Source organism: Argiope bruennichi, chromosome 1 (genome assembly GCF_947563725.1).
Source record: "Argiope bruennichi chromosome 1, qqArgBrue1.1, whole genome shotgun sequence".
NCBI classification, from domain to species: domain Eukaryota; kingdom Metazoa; phylum Arthropoda; class Arachnida; order Araneae; family Araneidae; genus Argiope; species Argiope bruennichi.
The window spans coordinates 71,435,093-71,455,670 of record NC_079151.1 but is presented as its reverse complement, the minus strand read 5'-3'; the positions used below and the strand labels follow the sequence as shown (position 1 = coordinate 71,455,670).

Below are 20,578 nucleotides of genomic sequence, written 5' to 3'. Positions count from 1 at the left end.
TTATTTCACAGATTTTATTTGATTCTCTTAATGTTAGTGATAGTAATTATAACAATAAGACAAAGTAATATTGAAAAATTTTCGATGCTACTTAGTGGTAATTTCATTTTTTATGCAATATATTACACAACATTTTCAAGATATCTCTTTAAAACATTTGCATGACATTAAAAATATATAAGAAATACTGTTATGCTTAAATAATATTTGCGAAATTTTTATCGCTTTCAAAGAGGGTTTTTATTAATTCGCCCAATATCCATGGTAAAAAATATACTCTAAAACATAACGAGTTTTCTAAAATGCATTAGCAATCATATTAAGATTTTAATAAATTTTAAAAGTAAAATATCTTTAAGATAATGATTTCTTTAAAAATTTATTTAAAACTGAAATTATATTAAATACTATGATACCACATACAACAAATTTGATTTATCAGATAATTTCATATAGCAAGCAATTTCAATATAAAAGTGAAGTTTCTAAAACAAAATATTTTAAATATTTCTAAATTTCTTAGTAAATATCAAGACTTAAAATTCAAGCGATAATTGTTAATTGCCTAACTTTAAGGATGATAAAAAGAGTAATGAATTGTCTTTTGACCTGAATCTAACATGCGTCAGAACAACTAATTTTATAAATCATAACGTGTGATTTTTAGGAAGATTTCTAATACACGATAAAAAATTAACAGCAATTTATTTGCTTGTAATAATAATACCTTATTCATGAAATGTAATTCTTGTTAATAATGCTTCAAAAGTTATTTAATTGTTTTAATTACTTTAATATAAAGGAAATATTAAAAAAATGCCATGTGGCAGAATAGTTAAAATTTGATTTTCGATTTCTTTACGTCATTTCACCGATTTTTAAGACATTTTAATTCGAATCAAAGTCAAAACTTTCATTTTAAAATAAAAAAACTGTGTAATAGGAATCGAATTTTCTTCAGTATACATAGAAAATAATAAGTAGTTTGAAATAGAAAATTGAGATATTCGTTCACATTTTAACAAAATAAAAACATTCAAGCAAATATATACAGAAGTAATATTAAATTTTGAAAAGAGTGTGGTATTAAATTCAGCAACAAAACTTTCAAATCTATTTTAAATTGTTTTTTTTTCTAAAAATATAAATCAAACTACCAAAGAGCTGATTCAATTACTCAAAGATAAGAGCATCGATTATATTTTCATCAGTGCTTTAAAAACCCATTTTTAAACATCACAATGAGCTTTATGTCTTTTTCAAGGAAATGACCTCTAGACATTTTTAGTAGGTTTTTATTATGCAAAAATACAAAATTTCTCGTACACATTTTCCTATAATACCCAACAAAATGCATTCATGAACTTTCGAACGATGAATGTCACTAAAAACCAAAAAATGTTCTTTATATGTAAGACAATAAAAGAATGTTACTGAAATGACAGGCAAATAGGAACCGGTTCTACCCAGTTCAGATCAAATCTACATAGAGTGGATTAAATACGATTTAAATTCGAATTATGACAGCAAGATTATACGGTTAATATTGTTGAATTGAATTCGAAACACGGAGGAGCGTTTTCTTCTGTTGGAAGATTCAAACGTATTACCAGATATGAAATATCTTATCACTTTTTGTATTAAAGTGAATAAAAATATTTCAACTGGTGTCATAAACATAAGACTTGGAGAGTTTTTGCTATTTATAATTAAATTGAAAGAATATGAAATATTCGAGAATATACTATCGAAGATCGACATTTATTTTAAAAATAAAAATTTTCGATGATACTGCAAAAAAGTCTTTAAGAAAGGGATTTGAATTGGATATACACTCGAAAATAATCTCTAAATTCTGAAGGTTCTGATCATTGAATATGGGAGGTGAAAATTCATTTATATTACGTCTTCGTTTTTCTTAAAACATTTTTTGGTAAACATTAATATTGAGACTGAGCAAATCAGCACCACGAAGTCAATATATTTTAAACATAGAAAGTCTATTTTAAATCTGAAATTGGGATATCAAAATAAATTAATCAAAACGAATAAAAATCATTTTATTATTCCAGATCGATTTAAAAACTTGATACTGATTTATAGATATTTAGAGATTTAATAATTTCTATTGTATGTTACCAATAGGAGTTTTCTTTAATTTATGAAATTATTAAAATTATAATGAAGCATTAGTATTTCGTTATTGTTTTACAAATAAAAGAAACTAGTTACATAATTTGATTTGATGAAAAATAGAAAATACATCTACTCTTTAATAATTCTTATAATTTGAAAGATGTGAATGGAAAATTATATTTTTCAAACAGGTAAAAATATGTGTTGTTTTATATCATGATATATAATGATAGTGATAATAAATTAATAAATAAAATAAAAAATACACATAAATAAAACGAATAAAAAATAAAATAAAAAAAACATAAACTGTTTAAGATATAAGCTTCAGAAATTTGATACTCAAACATCATCTCACTGATGAATGATGATTACTCATCATCTCACTACTAAAATCTTTTGAGTTTTCTGAGTGCATTTAAGGTCTTTAAGATAGGTCTGATAAACTTAATAATTTCTATTTTCAGCTTTTAATATGAGTTTTCTTTAATTTATGAAATTTTAATTGAAATATTAATACCTTGTTATTATTTTACAGACAAAAGAAACTATTTACATAATTTGCTTTGATGAGAAATAGAAAATACATGTACACTTCAATAATTCTCATAATTTGAAAGATGTGAAGGGAAAATTATTTTCTTCAAACAGGTAAAAATATGTTGCTGTATATCTTAAAATGATAATGATAATAAATTAATGAATAAAATAAAATAAAAATAAAAAAACGAAATAAATAAATGAATAAAAATATAAAATATACATAAACATAAAATGATTAAGCTAAAAGTTTAAGAAAGTTGATAGTCTGATATCATATCATTAAATAAAATGCCAAAATCTTTTGAATGTTCTAAGTGCATTTTAGACATTTGAGAAAGGTCTTTAAATATAAATATTTATGACAATAAAATTGATTTTATATATGATTTTTAATTGATTTATATATGATTTTAATGCGATTTTTAAATTGATTTATATATGAATATATATGGTTTTAGTATGATTTTTATATAGGATTTTTAATTGATTTTAAAGACGATTTGAAAAACTTTAAAAAAGTCAACCGAAAAATCACGATTATTACCAGCATAAACCAGCAGATTTGAAACTTCAAGCAGAAGAGATGCTCCCTTACTTCACAGTATGCTACTTTAAAGCTATGAAATATTTATTACACACATTTGAGAATCGTTCTGAATAGAGCATGGAAAAAATCTGTCTACAAACTTTCTAAACTTCTAAAAATTCATATTATCATATACTATATTCGTAAAGCATGATTGAAGTAATATATGGCTATGCATCATCATTTTAAAAAATATCTTCAACACAAGTTTGTTCGATATAATTTTTAACACTTTTCCTGTAACAAGTATGCAGTGCATTCGGAAATTATGTTATTACTGCCATGAATATTCTGCCAATGAATCTTACTTTAATCTATTACACACGGGAAATTATTTTCTAAACAACAGAAAACATGAACATTTTTATCTGACCATGTACGATTGATTATGTATGTAGATGAACTTCATCTTATTCTAGATGATATGCAGAGCATAAGTTGAGCAATCTATACAATGAATTTTGTAATAATTATCAAGTGTACATAGTGAAAGATATGTCTTTAGTTATAAATTCTCCAAATATAGATATGCTTATAATAAAGTTATAATTTTGATTTATATACAGGTATATTTAATTTACGATATGTTTTTTTATATAGATATTTTTGGAATTAAAAAATAATGTATGAATCAGGAGTTCACTTAAAACTATTATTCATAAGTGAACTCCATGAAAATAAATTTTTATCTTTAATTAAACCTTTTAAAAATTAGACTTAACAATTAACAATAACTTTAACAAACATTTACAGATGTGCAATAATTTATAAATAATAAAAACTGTAGATTTTACTTATAAGAGATTAATTATTAAAGATTTTTATACGTTAATTTTTGACTATGAAAAGTATTAAAATCACCATTTTCATTTCAGAAATAGAAAGCAGCTCTTATATAGTAAAATAATTAATCATATTATCAAAGACATAATGCAATAGTTATAAATTAAATTATCAATAATAAAAAAATTATTTAATAATTATTTCTTTGGATTGTAGAATGTAGTGTTCTTATTTATTTTGTATTTAAACTTTTTCCTTTAAAAAGTTTTATATAAAACTTTTAAAAATGTTATTATTCAATATTATGATTCTTTTAAGTTATCCAGTAAAATTTTTTTTGTTTTAAATGTAAAAAGTAGGGGGACAAAAAACATATTTCCGAAAAATTGCACTTCAGTATATATTTTTCAGCACCTTCAAAGTTTATCTCACATAGTATATATATACAAATTTTCTTTCAAAACATTCAATAAATCGACTTTCTTTAAAAAGTTATAAAGCGTATCATGGTATGGCCTTTATAACAAATATATCTTGGTTTAAAATTTTGAATTATTCTGACAAAATTAGTTTCTTTAATATAGGTGAGAAGCTAAAAGAGTTTTTTTTTGTAAATAGTTTTATAAAAATATTTCAAGTAAAATTTTATTTAATATTCTTTTAGAATTGTAATGATTTCTATCAAATTGTTAATTTTATTTATTGCAATTAATCTGGTAGCAAATATATGATTACATTTTCTCCTTCATGTAATTAAAATTCCGTAATGTATTTGCTCATAAGAATGGAGAAAAATGTTTCAACCTTATAAAATTGGAATAATTGTACGGAATATGAAATGATAATTTGTTAATTTAATGCGTACATCGAGTTTTCAATAATACATTGTAATTTTTGAGTTGAAATGTATCATATTCGTGTATTAGTGAGCTGTCTTACTCTTTATAAAATTATGGTCCTTTAAAAAAGTAAGATGGGCAATTTATATGTTTTTAATCCTTAATTTATAGACTGAAACAAAAAAGATTTTACAAAAGAAAAGAAAAAAAATCCAAAATCTGAAATATTTTTCTTATTATATTTATGTAGCGATAAACATAATTTTTATTATATATTTGTATTAAGGTTCCATATCAAATACAGCTTCTATAAATATTCAAATGTTCTATGTCAGTCAACAGTTAATTATATCATTTGTAACCTTACTCATTGATTGGATTAGAACTATACAGTGGCAGTGTTTATATGATATCTATAACATCCATGATAAATAAAACTTTCTGGCAAAAAATTACTCTAAAAAAATTGAAATAAGCCAAATCAAGGTTTCCTACGGTGATAAAGAAATAACTTGGTGAAGTATTCAGGTATTATTGCAATTTTATATACCTTAAAGTATTTTTGTAATTCATATTTGAAAATGTGTTACATGTAGGAGGTTTTCTTTTTAATACCAATAGTTTCAAATCCATGGAACTGAAGCAATAAGTTTTCTTTGAATTTTTAAACGATAATATGAATAAAAGGCTTATCAATCATGCTGGTGAATGAAAAATATTATTTCTAATAGTCTAAAGGGCATTTTAAATGTATAAATTTTAATCCTTGCAGAAAAGAGGTTCTAGGGTCAACTGTGTCATTAGTTTTTTACGAATATATGCTATGTATATAGATCCCTTGCTTTTGTTCCGTAGCTCATATTTAATATGATCACGCATTCTACACGAAAAGCTCATAGAGAATAAAAATTCATAGAATCTTAAATAATAAATAAATTTTAGGGAAATGTGTTTCAGTTATTAAAATTATAGATCCCTTCTTTACAAATAGTATGATGCCGACAAAGTAACTCTTTACTTCGTCCAGTGAACGCGAAATGTTTATTCACTGTCTCATAAAGGTATCTGTGTCCATATATATATATATATAACGTATGTAAATATATATTCTTATAAACAATATTTAAAGAAAATTACAAAAGAAATCGAAAAAAATCCCTACAAATATCAAAGACAATTAATATTGAGAGAAGTTCAAATAGATTCATTTCTACGTAGCCTTGCCATCAGGCTACAAGATGAGGCGCCGAAAAGAGGCACACACAAGTCGAGATGACAGTGAAGGCTGTAAAAAGGATGAAGCACACTCTGTCTACGACCATACCAGCGAATTTCCATTCTGAGATTATGTCCTGGGTCGCGTCGTCATCGCGCATCCGCTTGGTTATGTAGCGAACCTCGCGTAATATTGCCGCCAGTTCCCTCTGAGAGCTCAGGCAAGAAGTTGGATTTGCCGCAGCTGCACCAGTAGCTCCGTGGAGTGTTGTCGTTGGAGTCCCCTCCACACTAGGTCCAATGAGCTGGACATAGCCACAGGCAGAGTCTCCACCGGACATGGCGGAAGAGGCACCGGCATTGCTATTAGGGCCGTGCTGTAGCCTGAAGTCATCGTCTATGTCCAGAACGTTGGCCAGAAGGCTCTTAGAAGAACGTTCTTTGAGATCGGGGGCTGACAACCGCGAAGACCGTCCTCCAGAAGTAGTAAATGAAGATGTTGCTTTGAGGCGGGCACTTATCTTGGCGGGACGGTGCATTCTCAAGATCCACGGGAGCCACAGAAGAAATATGGTTCTGATCTGAAGTGGAGAAGAAAACAGGATGCATTGAAGAAAGATTGTTTTGCAACTTTTTTTTTCAGCATGCAGCATCATTTCATCATAATTGAAAATATTAACTCTTTCCAAAACACCACAGTTCAGTGATTGCCACCACACATTCTTCGATCACTCAAACAATGTCTTCTATAAGTTTGTGCCATCGAATTTGTGAGTCTTCTTTAAGTGACAGAGTTCCTTTTCATAACCTTTACTACAGCCTTATATATTTTTTTAAAATTGGTATAAATAATATATTTCAATTCTGATTTCATAATGTATCAAAAGTTAAAAACTATTAATCTAAAGGTGACACTTATTTTTGTTTTGATTTGCCCACCAAGAGTATATTAGTATAAAAGAATTCTGATAGACTTATTTAAAAAAGTTGTAAAATTATTGAAAATATACAAATGATTAAGAGATGAATTGATTGATCGATTTCATCTAAAAGATTATTTTTGTAAATGTATATATATATATATTTGCTAATTTGTATCAATGAAGACTTTTTAAAAATTTTGTCACAGTCATATATAAAAGAATGTTTAGAGTGGTCACTGTCATTTTTGAAGATGTGATAATGTTAACAATTAATTTTCTACTTCAACTATCTCTCTACACTAAACATAGCAGTTATTTTACGAAATTCATGCAGTAACTAGTCTATGCTCCAACAATCGTTTTAGTAAACGACAGCTATAAAATCCACTACTACCACCTACTTGAACAAGAACTTCAATTTCACAAGATTACATATACGTTACACATAATTGAATTCTACATGTCTACAGAATCAAAAAGCAGTGATGACATACTCAGCCTGTGCTCTGGTGTTTGCTTTTCTTTATCTTCTATGCAAATCTCTTCAAAATTGCCTTGTTTGACTTTGCTCTTTTGTTAAGACGCTTAAATTAACTTTCTACCGACTATTCGCATATCTAAGCACACACATACATTCACTATATGCACATATGGATTCTTTACCAGTTCAATAATATTAAACAAATTATATAAACCATAAAGTACTTTGAGTCAATTTTTTTCCGCTATCAAAGTAATATAATTAGAGTCAATCTGATAAATCAATTCGTAGATATCAGAAAAAAATCTTTCAAAGTTTCTGATAAATATTTTTGGGTAGTAATAAATCATATTAAAAAATCTTAAGTATGCTGATTTTTTTTACTAGCTTGTCTAAGCATTTGGTGAAGAAATATTTAAAAATGAAGTTACGGAAAAACAATAAGATTCAAAAGGCAAAGTCAACGAATATTTTTTTAACAATAACAGTTTATTTAACAGTTTTCCAGTAACAGTAGAAAATATTTATTCGTTATTTTTTTAGTCATTATCTTTGAATATGAAGAGACAATACAAATTTCAACTAACAAATACGGGATAAAATGTAATTGATATTTACATTTTATCTTTACTTCAACTTATAAAAGAAATAAAAATGTAAGATATTCGCACCATCATTTATTCAAATATCAGGAATGTAGTGTTTTGTATGAAATTAAATTTTTAAAAAATTCCATTTTATTCTATTCTTATCATTCGATTCAATGTTTCAAAGATTTACCATGGGAGAATATCATAGATAATTTAATAATTCAATATTCCATAAACATCAGTTGATTATATCACACACCTATAATGTTTAACCCATTAACTACCATCGTTTTGAAATTTTTGACCGGATAATTTATATATATATATGTACAAAAAATTATGTATCTGTATAATTATATTCAAATTATGTTTTGTTTTAAAAATATTTGATATTTTAAAAAAGAGTTATTTCCTTATTGAATTGCTAAAAAATCATTTCAATTAAAAAACAAAAGACTTAGTAAATAGCAGGTCGTTACTATAAATCTAAATTACATATTTATGTACGATATTTCATTATAATATAAAACCCAAATCAAAAGTACAATGCTTCAAATATAATAATTCTGCTCCGTTTCACTGGCAGATAATTTTTAAATTTGTTCGCTTTTTGTAAAGAACTGAATTATAGAATGAACACTCTCTGCTACTCACAATATACCGAAATATATAGAATTAAATAAACTATCAGGAATACCAAATATATTTTTAGCGCTCAATAGTGTAAGTAAATTTCCAAATTCCCCAAATGGAGATCGTAACCCCTAACGGCTTAAATTTGATATTTTCATCAATTATTTTTATAATATTGGTGTTTTTGTTAATGAGGAATACGATTCATAGACGTTTACAGAAAGAAGTTTAATACAATTGCAAAAATGTGCTTTAATAATATTGATGCAATTTTATAACGAATATTATTATGGGATATAAACCATAAACAGAGGTTTAAAGGCTTTTAAAAATAAATTTCTATGGGACTAAAGATTTTTCAAAAAAAAAAAAATATTTATATATTTTAGATTTATTTAATGAATTATAGAATGGACTATAGAATGTTGATTTTAATGCGACTGTATTGTTGACGTAATGTTTTTTACATTTTCATAAAATAATTTTTTTTTCTAAACTTAATTTTTTTTCTATATAGTAATATTAGTTTCGATTAAAGTGTTAACCTGGAAACTTGTGGTGGAAATTAAACAGGTGTTTTTTTTAATTCAAAATATTTCACCTCAAATGAAAAAGTTTTCTCTTATAAAGAATATGATTCAAATAGTTAAATTTCCTCAGATTATTGATTCCAAATATTGCTTTGCTTTCAATATAATATATATTTTAATAATTTTTAACATAGAAGTTTTAATTTTTGAGATTATTAATTTCCCTTTTTATCCTCTGACAGTACTTAAAATTACCATTTAGTTCCTGCTTATATCTTTGAAATATAGCTATTTTTTATGAAAGTCATCGAAACAACACGAAGACTGTAATCCCGACAGCAAACTATAGGTATCAGTTAAAAGAAGGGTTTCAAAGCTTCAAATATTAATCAAATTATTTTTATTAAAATGTTACCTTTCTTAGAATTTTTCTACACCAAAATTTACCTAATTATTCAATAATAAAATAATTTGGTAAATAAAGGGTTAAAAGAAGGACTTAAACACTACACGAAAGGATGAGATATTCGTCCTTATAAATTGTCAAATAATATAATTAATAACTTCATATCATTACATTCTGTAATATAATTATAGATGCAATTATTAATATAGATCATTTCATTAATGCTAATGACTAGAATTAATTCATTAGCATATATTTCTTATTATTTTAGTTTTTTTAATTACTTAACCAAAGTCTTTTGCAGTTCATTTATTTAAAAAAAACTCTAGAAATCTCTTTGTCATTAAAAATAAAGTCCAAAGTAACCCTAGAGAAAAATGGATTCCTCTCAAAGCTGAAATTGAATCTTGAACTTCATAAATGAGTAAGAAAACATTAAATTCGACTCTAGTTTTTAAAGATTGGCAAAGATGTCAAAAAGCCATGTCAATAATCTTGAACCACACGATATTCAATTTTCGTATGCCTTAATAATAAGCTTATGAATAATATTTTATCAGTGTAACTGGTGACATTTTATATGATAACACTAAGTTAGAATATGATCTGCATGATATAAGAGTATGATTGAGGTGAAGAACCATAAAAAATCATGAATTACATGAAATTTATAATGACATTGGATTGCTATATGAATTTGCATATTGGCTCAAAGAAATCTGTGTCAATCTAAATCAAAGTGCGGCACAATTAACCATTCATTCCTGATTTTAAGACAGAGAGCATGAGATTTTTCATTTCTCCATAAGTTCAGTAGAATATTCCATGAATGACCCATAAAAGTTCGTGACAGAAGTTAGACAATGAATTCATACTAAAAAGCATTTTTTACAAGAGTACGAATGTACCACACTATGTTCCACTTCTATTCATCTTGAAACAAAACTGTTGCCAATATGCAACGATAATTTCATAGTTTCTATCTCTACCGATGAAAAGAATTAAAATCTCATATTTTTTCATTGTTGTAATTAATTAGATCTGAGTGCAAGTTTAAATCAAATCATTAATATATTCATTTCTTATTTACAGAGAATTCATCAAGAAATGTTGTGAAGACTTGTGTAAGCAAATCCCTGGAAAAAATATTTGAGGTATGTGATTTTTAAACCTTATATAAGTAGTCCCAGTAATGGGATAATAGATAGCCTTGTAAATACCTTATAAACAGCACTCAATTGATTTTAGATAAATGTTAAAAATATTAATTTTCCTGAGATTATATTATAGAGATATAATGCAATTTTGTTTGTACATCAATTAAAACTATTGCTATAGTTATGTGTCACAATTACTTCATTTACAAGATATCTGTGGAAAACTTATCTATTTTCATAGAATAATAAACAATGAAATAGATTTTGGAGCAATATACATTGCTTTTGAAGTTAGAAACCTTAGACAAGAATCGGTTTGCCAGTTTCCAAAAGTAGTTTGTAACGTTTATGGTTATAAAATATTTTTTCCCATAAGGTAAGATACCCCATTACATGTATGATACTGAATTGAATCGTTTTCAAATCTATTCAAAAAAGGAAAAATGATTTTCTTTCGATAATAGGAATATATTTTATTCCAGTATCGTCAAATTCAAAGGCATCAAGTGTCAAATAAGCAAGATTTGACTTTGTATGCAATATTACTTCATCCCTTCCGAACTATAGTACAAAAACAGAAAATTATAGTACAAAATCAGAATCACCCATAACACCCATAAATTCGGTGTGGACGCAATAAAAATTTTAATAGAATACAAAAAAGAATAAGAGTAAATATGTTCTCATCGATATCTCTGAACCTGTTTTATCTTTCCTAATTTAAATCTTGTTGAAAGTGATCTATTTCAGATCTGATCCATTATGAATCTGATTTTATGTTTCAAACAAAAACGTTGACTTTCATTAAAGCAATAGATAGGTAGCAGTCTTTTATAGATATTTAGAATACCATTTCCTGATTACCTAAATACTGAGATGATTATCATTTGTTAATAAATTTCGGCTATACTAATTTGAATACTAGTATGAAAATTTATTGTCGTTCAAAATAAAAATCAATATAAAATGGAATATAACAAAACTAAATCAATACTTCTACTTGAAGAATGACTAATTTGTGAGCAGGATTATCTCCGTTACTTTTAGAACGATCATGTGATCATTTAACGTTCTGTTTAAAAAATAAATTTCTATTTATGCATAAATTAAATGAATCTTGCTACTAATATCATTTTCTTCAGCAATGTTCGGAAGCTTATGGTCTTCTAAAATTCATTCTGAATTATCTCTTCCTCTAATAGAATTTTTTTTACCTCTTTGATAGGTTACAGTACATTATAATAATGATCTGAAACCGAAGCATTGGCTGTTTCATTTTTATGCAAAATAAGTATGTAATTACATTTATGATATTATATTGCAGTAATATATTTTACATCGAGTTTTATTTGAAACATTTGAAGTACAGCCAAACGGTGTGAAATCCTTCAAAATGTTTTTAGAAATGAGAGAACAGAAGTCTTTAACATTGTCAATACTTTTGCCACATTGCATCTTAGATTAATCTTTGCATTAATGATGCAGTTACACAACTGCATCATTTATAGAGCCCCTATAACTCCTATCTAGTTTGGTAATATGTAGGTGCATTTTACAAAAGAATGCAGTAATTATAGAAAGATTAACGTAGATTTTATTTCTAACTAAATTACAAAGAGTTTAGATTTCGGCTTATCGACCAAAAAAGTCTGTTTAATATGCTACACAAGAATGTTTACACATATACCCATTTATGCGCTAAAGATAAGCAATTAAAAGACAGCATTTGGTATTAAAAAATCTTGATATATTAGGTGATTGAGTATTTTTTTTCAATCTCAAAGAATTAGAAAAAAATCAGGTAAAAGATCAGCTTTAGAGAAGAATGAATCTCAATTTAAAACACAAAATCGCTGATTAAATTGATTCACACATCCCCCAAAAAAGAAAAAAAACGGAGTCAGTCCCTATGACAAATGATGCAAATATGTAAAAATCATTGATATATTATCTTTGCCTCTAACGCGTTTACGATATTCACTTACTGCATTATGCTTAGTAACTAATAGTTCAAACCTCTAATTTTTAGACAGAATCAAGGATTTATTTTTGAAATTCAGATTCAAAGCATTTGATACTGGTATATCATGCTCTGTGCTGAATTTTATTGTAAAAACTCTATAACTCTATCATATTTGTACCCCCAAAAAAGAAAAAAAAACGGAGTCAGTCCCTATGACAAATGATGCAAATATGTAAAAATCATTGATATATTATCTTTGCCTCTAACGCGTTTACGATATTCACTTACTGCATTATGCTTAGTAACTAATAGTTCAAACCTCTAATTTTTAGACAGAATCAAGGATTTATTTTTGAAATTCAGATTCAAAGCATTTGATACTGGTATATCATGCTCTGTGCTGAATTTTATTGTAAAAACTCTATAACTCTATCATATTTGTACCCCCAAAAAAGAAAAAAAAACGGAGTCAGTCCTATGACAAATGATGCAAATATGTAAAAATCATTGATATATTATCTTTGCCTCTAACGCGTTTACGATATTCACTTACTGCATTATGCTTAGTAACTAATAGTTCAAACCTCTAATTTTTAGACAGAATCAAGGATTTATTTTTGAAATTCAGATTCAAAGCATTTGATACTGGTATATCATGCTCTGTGCTGAATTTTATTGTAAAAACTCTATAACTCTATCATATTTTTACCATTCACAAAACTAGAAAACAGAATAGACATTCATTATTTAATCTATTAAAAGTCTAAATGAAGTAACACAGTTTATAAGTTTAATAATGCAAAACCTATGTTTTGTCTCATTAGATAAGATTTCATAACTAGATTTATTACATATTTTATCATAAAAATATCAGATTTCATTTATGATAAAATAAAAAAAGATTTTCCTGCTGCAAACAGGAAATGATTAATCGGTACTATTTCGGAATTTCGTTTATGTACGTTGAAAAATATTTACTAAGTAATTTTTGAATATGATACATAAGCTTAAATTCAGAAACAGCTGAAATGTACTACTTCATGCAGGTTGAAAATGAAAGTTCATTGAAATAAATCATGAAGATTTCATAAACAATTTTGCAATATTAGTTGAAGATTCGTGTAGTTTTTTAAAAATATAAATTCAAATTAAATTACAAAGGCTCTCAAGTTCCAAAATCCTTTAAGTTTTGATTCATAACATTATTAAGCACAACACTATTATTTAAAATATCATTCATTAAAAAAAATTCCGCATTTTTATTGATATTTACTTATTTTATGTTTGTACCAAATCTCCAAAATTAATTTCATGTTGCATAACATGATTTTGTATCAACAGTACTTGGCTTATTTTTAAATTGAGGAAATTTCTAATGAAAGTAAAAATTGATATGAAATTTAGAAGAATATGAAAAACTATATAAAGCTTTTTCAAGAGTGAATGCTTTGAAGCAAAAATTTCCATATGATTCTTTGCCCTTTTTCACTTGCCCTCCTTTTTAAAGCAAAACTTTAAGAGCATCATCTCAAAGGAGTTTAGAAGAATACAATAAAAATGTGTAATGATATATATCTGAATAATCCCTTTTTTGTAATATAGACACTAAGTAAGATAATTGTGTTCCATGAAACATCCATTATTCAAATAAATAAAGAAGAGAATAAAGAAACTCACATTAAATAAATGAAACTTTTAATGTAATAGGATCCGCAGTGAAATCTGTGTATTAATTAAATGGTAGAAAAACTTATATGTAATTTTTTAAAATATTGGTTGTTTTTTCATATGTAATAATCCATCAATTTCGAATACGTTAACCCCCTCAGGGGCTCACATTCTATAGATTATTACATATCCTAATCCCAAGGTAACAAGTTACTCCCCTTCTCTGTTATCCCCTTCTCTGCCTTCTGCTTTCCACTTTATTTTTCCGTCCCTAAAGCGCAAGTGAGGAAGTTTTCCATGAGAAGTTGTTGTAACCCTGTTTGCCTCTTGTCTCTCATGGCCAGCCTGGAACGCCATGTGTTGGACATGAGTAGTGACCCATCAGACGAGTAGTACACTGTGATCCCCGGTATATTGATTTGACAATAGTTAGCCATCTTCGCGGTTAATCTGATAAGGATCAAGTGACGGGATCACTTTTGGGCTTGATGTTAAGGGTGCTCACTGTCCCCGGAGATAACTCCTATGATGTAGATTTTGGCTAGCACTAAGGTAAGTGCCGAGATTGGATTTGCGTGGAGTCGGTTGCTGTCTCCCCTTGTTGGGTTCCGCGGTGGGCGGCGCCTTCAGGTCCAAATCTTAAAAAGCATCATATGGACAGAAAAGAACATGTCTTCGCTTCAATAGTAGCCATAATGACCAGATTGAAGAAAAAAAATCTTTTGACACTATCTTCAAACGAACATATACAACAAATGAGACCTTTCACATTAATCCATGTTTCATTGTAGTAAAGAAGTAAATTCAAATATTGGTAACGCAAAATCCACTCAAAAAATTACGTTCAGGAGAACTGCATATAGAAGTTGCATCTCGTAAACAAACGGAAACCATTAAATTGGAATCTCTAGCCACTTTTTTTGTTATTTTTACTTTACATATAATTGCTTTAAAATGTAATATCTTGTGGAGAACTGTTGTACTCAACAATAGAAGAAATTTGTGAAAATTTTAAACCAGAATAACTGACTAATCCATATCAGCACGAACAGGCAATTAAATCATACCAAGTATCTTTTCTAACCTTTCATTCTCCAAAAATATCAGAGTCTATAAAAGCAGGTTATGTAAAATTAGTAGTTCGGTCTTATATTCTGAACCTCCCGCGATACATTAAATGCCAGCATTTTGGCTATTCGAAAACTTCTTGCCATGAGACTCTAACTTGTGGAGCAGGCTATGACAGCTCTAAATGTGCAAAATATGAAAAATGTGTGAATTATAAATGTTCTCACATTTCTATTTCCCCTTCTTGTTATGCTTGGAAACTTAAAAAGAGAGTAATTACTGAAAAACAACCCAGATATTTCATATGATGAGCTAAATGGATCGTGAAGTTTTGTGCATCAACTCATGGAACGAATCATACAATTTCAGTGAGGAAAACACCCGAAACCATAAGTCTCCACATTTTATCTCCTCATTCTATTCCATTTAAAAATTTATCTCTTGCGTCTGAAATTGGTACATGATCTGTTGAATCTTTTATAAAAATATTCACACCTAATTCGGAAAAGGAAGCAATCCCACTTCTACTTTTCCAATTCCAAAACCACCAACCAACAATAGAAAAGTACTAAAAAAATATTCCCAGATTAATACAAATAATTAGAAAATGAATGTTGAAAAATATTGAAACATTACAAATATCAATAGACACCCTTTTTCTTATAAGCTTAACAACAACAACAAAAAATTTCTGTTTAAACAACTTAAACAGAAAACTTTGACTAAGCAACTTATTTCTGTATTGAAAAGCAGTTGAAATTACTAACGATGTTCATCTTATTGACTCTGAGCCCCAATAAATGGCTAATCTTCTGCAGAAAAACAAATAATTTACAAGCTCAACATTATGATGATGCTGAAAGGTGATACAGGTAGTTTTCAAAATAATGGAGGCACCTGTGGATAAAGGTGACATTTTTATATGCGCTTTGTAAGCATTAAAATATAATAATTGCCACCAGTTTTTTTATAAATAGAAATGCATATATTCTGGTAGTATGTGATAGTTTTATTGAAGTTCTGCAATTCTTCGACTTTTTTCAAAGGTGTAAAATGTTGAACCTCTCGAATTTTCTAAGAGGCCAAATTGTAGGAGTCAGTGAAGCTGGAGCAAATGCAACCGAAACATCCCAACGTTTAAGCGTGTCTGAGGTACGGTGTCTAAAGTCATGATAGCATACATACAGCGCGGTAATACAAGTTCGGCAAAGCGAAATAGTGGAAGGAAAGAGAAGCTCATCGAAACATACCAACTGGTATTGAAGCGAATTGTAATGTCAAAAAAGCTAACAACTGCAGCAAAAGTGACCGCAGAGCTCTTTACCCATCTGGATTCTCCAATGCCAGTGATTACAATTAGAAGCACGCTCTTAAACAGAACATTTATGGCAGAGCAGCAATTCCCAAGGCATCTATTACAGATATTAAGGGCAAACGTCGTCTACAGTGGTGTCACACTCACAAGCTCGATTGATAAGTGGAAGAAAGTAATATGGTCTGACGAATAGCGTTTCACACTTTTCTCTACAACAGGAAGGATTCATGTTTGGAGGACACCTGCACAAGCATATGACTTTGATTGTCTCCTTCCAACTGTCAAACATGGAGGTGGATCTGTCATGATATGGACAGCCATGTCATGGTTTTCTGCATGACCAATCGTAATCCTGAAAGGAAGGATCAGTGGGGAGAAATACAAAGAAGTTTTAGCTGACCAGGTCCATCCTATAATGCAAACGTTGTTTCCTGCAAGAGATTGAATTTTCCAAGATGAAAATGGACCTATCCATGCAGCGAGACTTGTCCAATCATGGTTTGAGGAACATAAGGATAAAGTTAAACATCCACCTTGGTCCGCAGAGTCACCCGACCACAATATAATTAAATCGTTAGGGTCTATTTTAGAGCGTTCAGTACGGAATCGATATCCTCCACCGTCATCTCTCCCAGAACTTTCACAATATCTCTAGGAAGAATGGTACAATATTCCTTTAAACAGATTCAACATTTGTATGAATCGAATCCAAGCTGTATTATATGCCAAAGGCGATCCTACATCATACTAATAAAGGATTCTTTATAAAGGAGTTTTCTTTATAAGGAGTCCTACTCTTATAAAGAAAAGTTTTCTTTATAAGGCGATCCTACATCATACTAATAAAGGATTCTATATAAAGGAGTTTTCTTATTCTTTATATAGGAGTTTCCATTATTTTGATAACCACCAGTACACTGGAATATAATATGTCTGAGAATTTATAAGACAGCCAGAAGATGCTTGTCCTGCAACTTCGCTCCCATTCTCCAGAATGCGCAAACAACAGAAAAGATACTCTCATATAATAAGGCCAACTAAGTACAAACAAAGACCGGGTTCTGCCTCTTTTACTGATTTTAATGAAGCAATTTGTTTTTGTTTTCTCAAATTTTATTGATTTTAATTTCTTTAAAATTTATTTTATTTATAAATTTCGCCTTACATTTAACATTTTCACTGCTTCTTTAACAACTTTGTAACAATTTGGTTGACTTCAGTGAGATGCGATGATATTTTTTTAAAATTTTAAAAAGCAAGCACCTTTCGTGTATAACTGTGATTTTGCTTATTTACCATATGTTTGGCACAGTATAAACAAATGTCTTTTGCGCGAAAAATCTCCATAAATTTAATCTATAAATTAAACTCTCTTGAATAAAAACTCTCTATAAATCTAAACTCTATAAATCAAACATCTTGTTCTAATCTACAAACAACATATATATAGTAGCTTAGTTCATTATGAAATATACATTAGCTTGTGACTAACGGTTTTGGCATCTTTTGGGTAGGAACTCTGTGACTAAATAAGATATTTTGTTGAATATTCAATTGAATTTTAATTTTATCTTTTTTTGATGAGTTTAAGCACACCCATAATGAATATCAATAAATTAAATACAAATAAACAACTTTTATATTTGTCTTCAATTTTCATTCCTGAAATTTTTGTTTAACTATTGGATCAACGGATTATTAGATAAAACACATTTCCTTAAAACAAGATTTATATAATAAAATAAAAATTCAGGATTTCACTAAGAATATCGAAACATATAGAACTTTAATTAATTATAAAGCAATGTCATCCCTTTTAGTGAAGATATTGAGTTATCAGGTGGTTTCTAATCGCATCTGTATAAATGAAATACCAGCTTAAACATGTAAGAATTTTTCAAATGAACTGGTAAAATAACGATACATTATTTAAATAAAAATCTGTCCCGAGAATAATTTCAGAATTTTTTTGGGATTTAATATCATTATTTAAAGTATTATTATCATTAATGAATTGAAAACAATTATTGCTAAGTTTGTAGATATTGTTTATGATGCCTTTGTACGTCATTTTGCTTGTGATGCAATTGTATAAAGTCTTATATATTTATGCTCAAAAATTAAACACAACTTTGTTTCGTCTCTACATATGAGACATTTTGTCAGAATTGTAGATAACATGGTATAGTTTGATAATTACATATATAAACAATAGTAATTGAGAAATTGTATATTATAATGGTAGAATAGTAAGTTTCTAACAGGGATATTTTTTTTATCGGTGAGCAACTAAGTGATGCTCTAAAGTGAGTGAGTTCACTTATCTCACTAGTATTAATAAGATAAGTGAACAAATTACCTAATCTTGGCTCAGAACTGTTTTGAGCTCCAAAATAATTAATAGCAATAAATGTTTCACGGCGAGGTTGCTGGATTTCATTTTTTCATATAATTTCCTCACAAACTACTTTTGATAAGAAAGAAACTTGATCAACAAGCGTCACCAAGACTCACTAGCATTTAAATTCGTAAAATAGATTATTGCTTTTTTTCGAGGAAAGCTAGAAAATTCAAAGTTGAATAGACATTACAGTCTCATATTATTCATGAAAAAATAAATTTTCTTTTCCCCAAACAATATTTTACCCAAATCTTCCAATGTAACCAAGTATTTAATTAAAAATAGAATTAAAATCTATTTATTTAAAGAAGGGAACAAAAAGTGCCTTAATTTATCAATCATTGAAATAACAAAATATTTGTAAATAACAATTTTTGAAGTAGTATGGCTTTAATTATCTTCAGAATTCTTTCTTAAATGCTTTTATGGAGCAAGTAGAGAAAACATATGCTATTCACTTTTGAATATACAAATCATGTAAAGGTTCTCATTATTGAAAATATAAGGAAAAAGGAAGTTTTTCAAAAACACAAAGATATGTAACTGCTGAAAAAACTGAGATGATACTAAAAAAAATTGTATTTTTGTTTTTCAGTAGAATATCACTCTTTAATGAGGCATAATTCTTACTGTACATTAAAATGTACAAATGTTTTGAAGAGGCAAGTTAAATTTAATGTATGATAAATTTTTTTACTAAAAATGAAATAATACTAATTGAATTAAAAAATCTTTTCAGCTCTGTAAACGAGGGGAAAGATGGGAAGGAAACGCAAAAACCTTTATCTTTATTATTTCGTTTAACTCTTTGCGGTCCATTGATTTTATTAGATTGATAGTATCCATCTGTATTACTGAACAATTGATTGCAAAATGTAAAAGATTAAAGCAATAGGTTGAACAACAAATTAAACATTAAAGCTTGAATATTCTTTTTTAAGTTTTGCTTTTAATCTTCTGATTATTAAGATCATTCTCCTCAGGATATTAAAAAACTCGAGTTTCTCTCTTAAAAATAAGAAATATTGTCTGCTCCCTCTCAAAAATGAAATGACAGCTCGTGTTTTTAAAAAGGTGCTATTGTCAGGAATACCTCTCTTAGTTGATGACTTTTAAATAAATGTATGCTCAGACATCCTTTGAGTATTCTTGGATAATTCTTCAGTCACCCAAGCCCATCTGGGTGAGCGTCTATATCGAAAGAGTCATGAAATTCGGCTATTCAATAAATTACATTTAATGAAAGAAGAAGGAAACTCCAGGGTAAAGAGGAAGGAATTTTCATCCAGGCGTCTTGAGCGCCCGCTGTAATTTTCTTCAACAGGCGTTTGGGACCTTTCA

The 20,578-nt window shown here is 28.0% G+C and overlaps 1 protein-coding gene across 7 annotated transcripts in view; it reads right to left on the bottom strand.

The window, feature by feature from the left end:
* LOC129979840 (neuronal acetylcholine receptor subunit alpha-7-like) overlaps nucleotides 1-20,578 on the bottom strand; it is a 484,828-nt gene that overhangs the window by 44,705 nt on the left and 419,545 nt on the right. For 5 of the 7 annotated variants that reach the window (XM_056090748.1, XM_056090750.1, XM_056090749.1 and 2 more), the window contains one exon: nucleotides 5,145-6,683. The exons of the other annotated variants lie outside the window; for them this stretch is intronic. In XM_056090748.1, coding sequence (XP_055946723.1) covers nucleotides 6,114-6,683 — 570 coding nt within the window. In that variant the 3' untranslated portion in view covers nucleotides 5,145-6,113. Of the gene's footprint in view, nucleotides 1-5,144; nucleotides 6,684-20,578 lie in introns of those variants that run through there. 7 annotated transcript variants of the gene reach the window in all.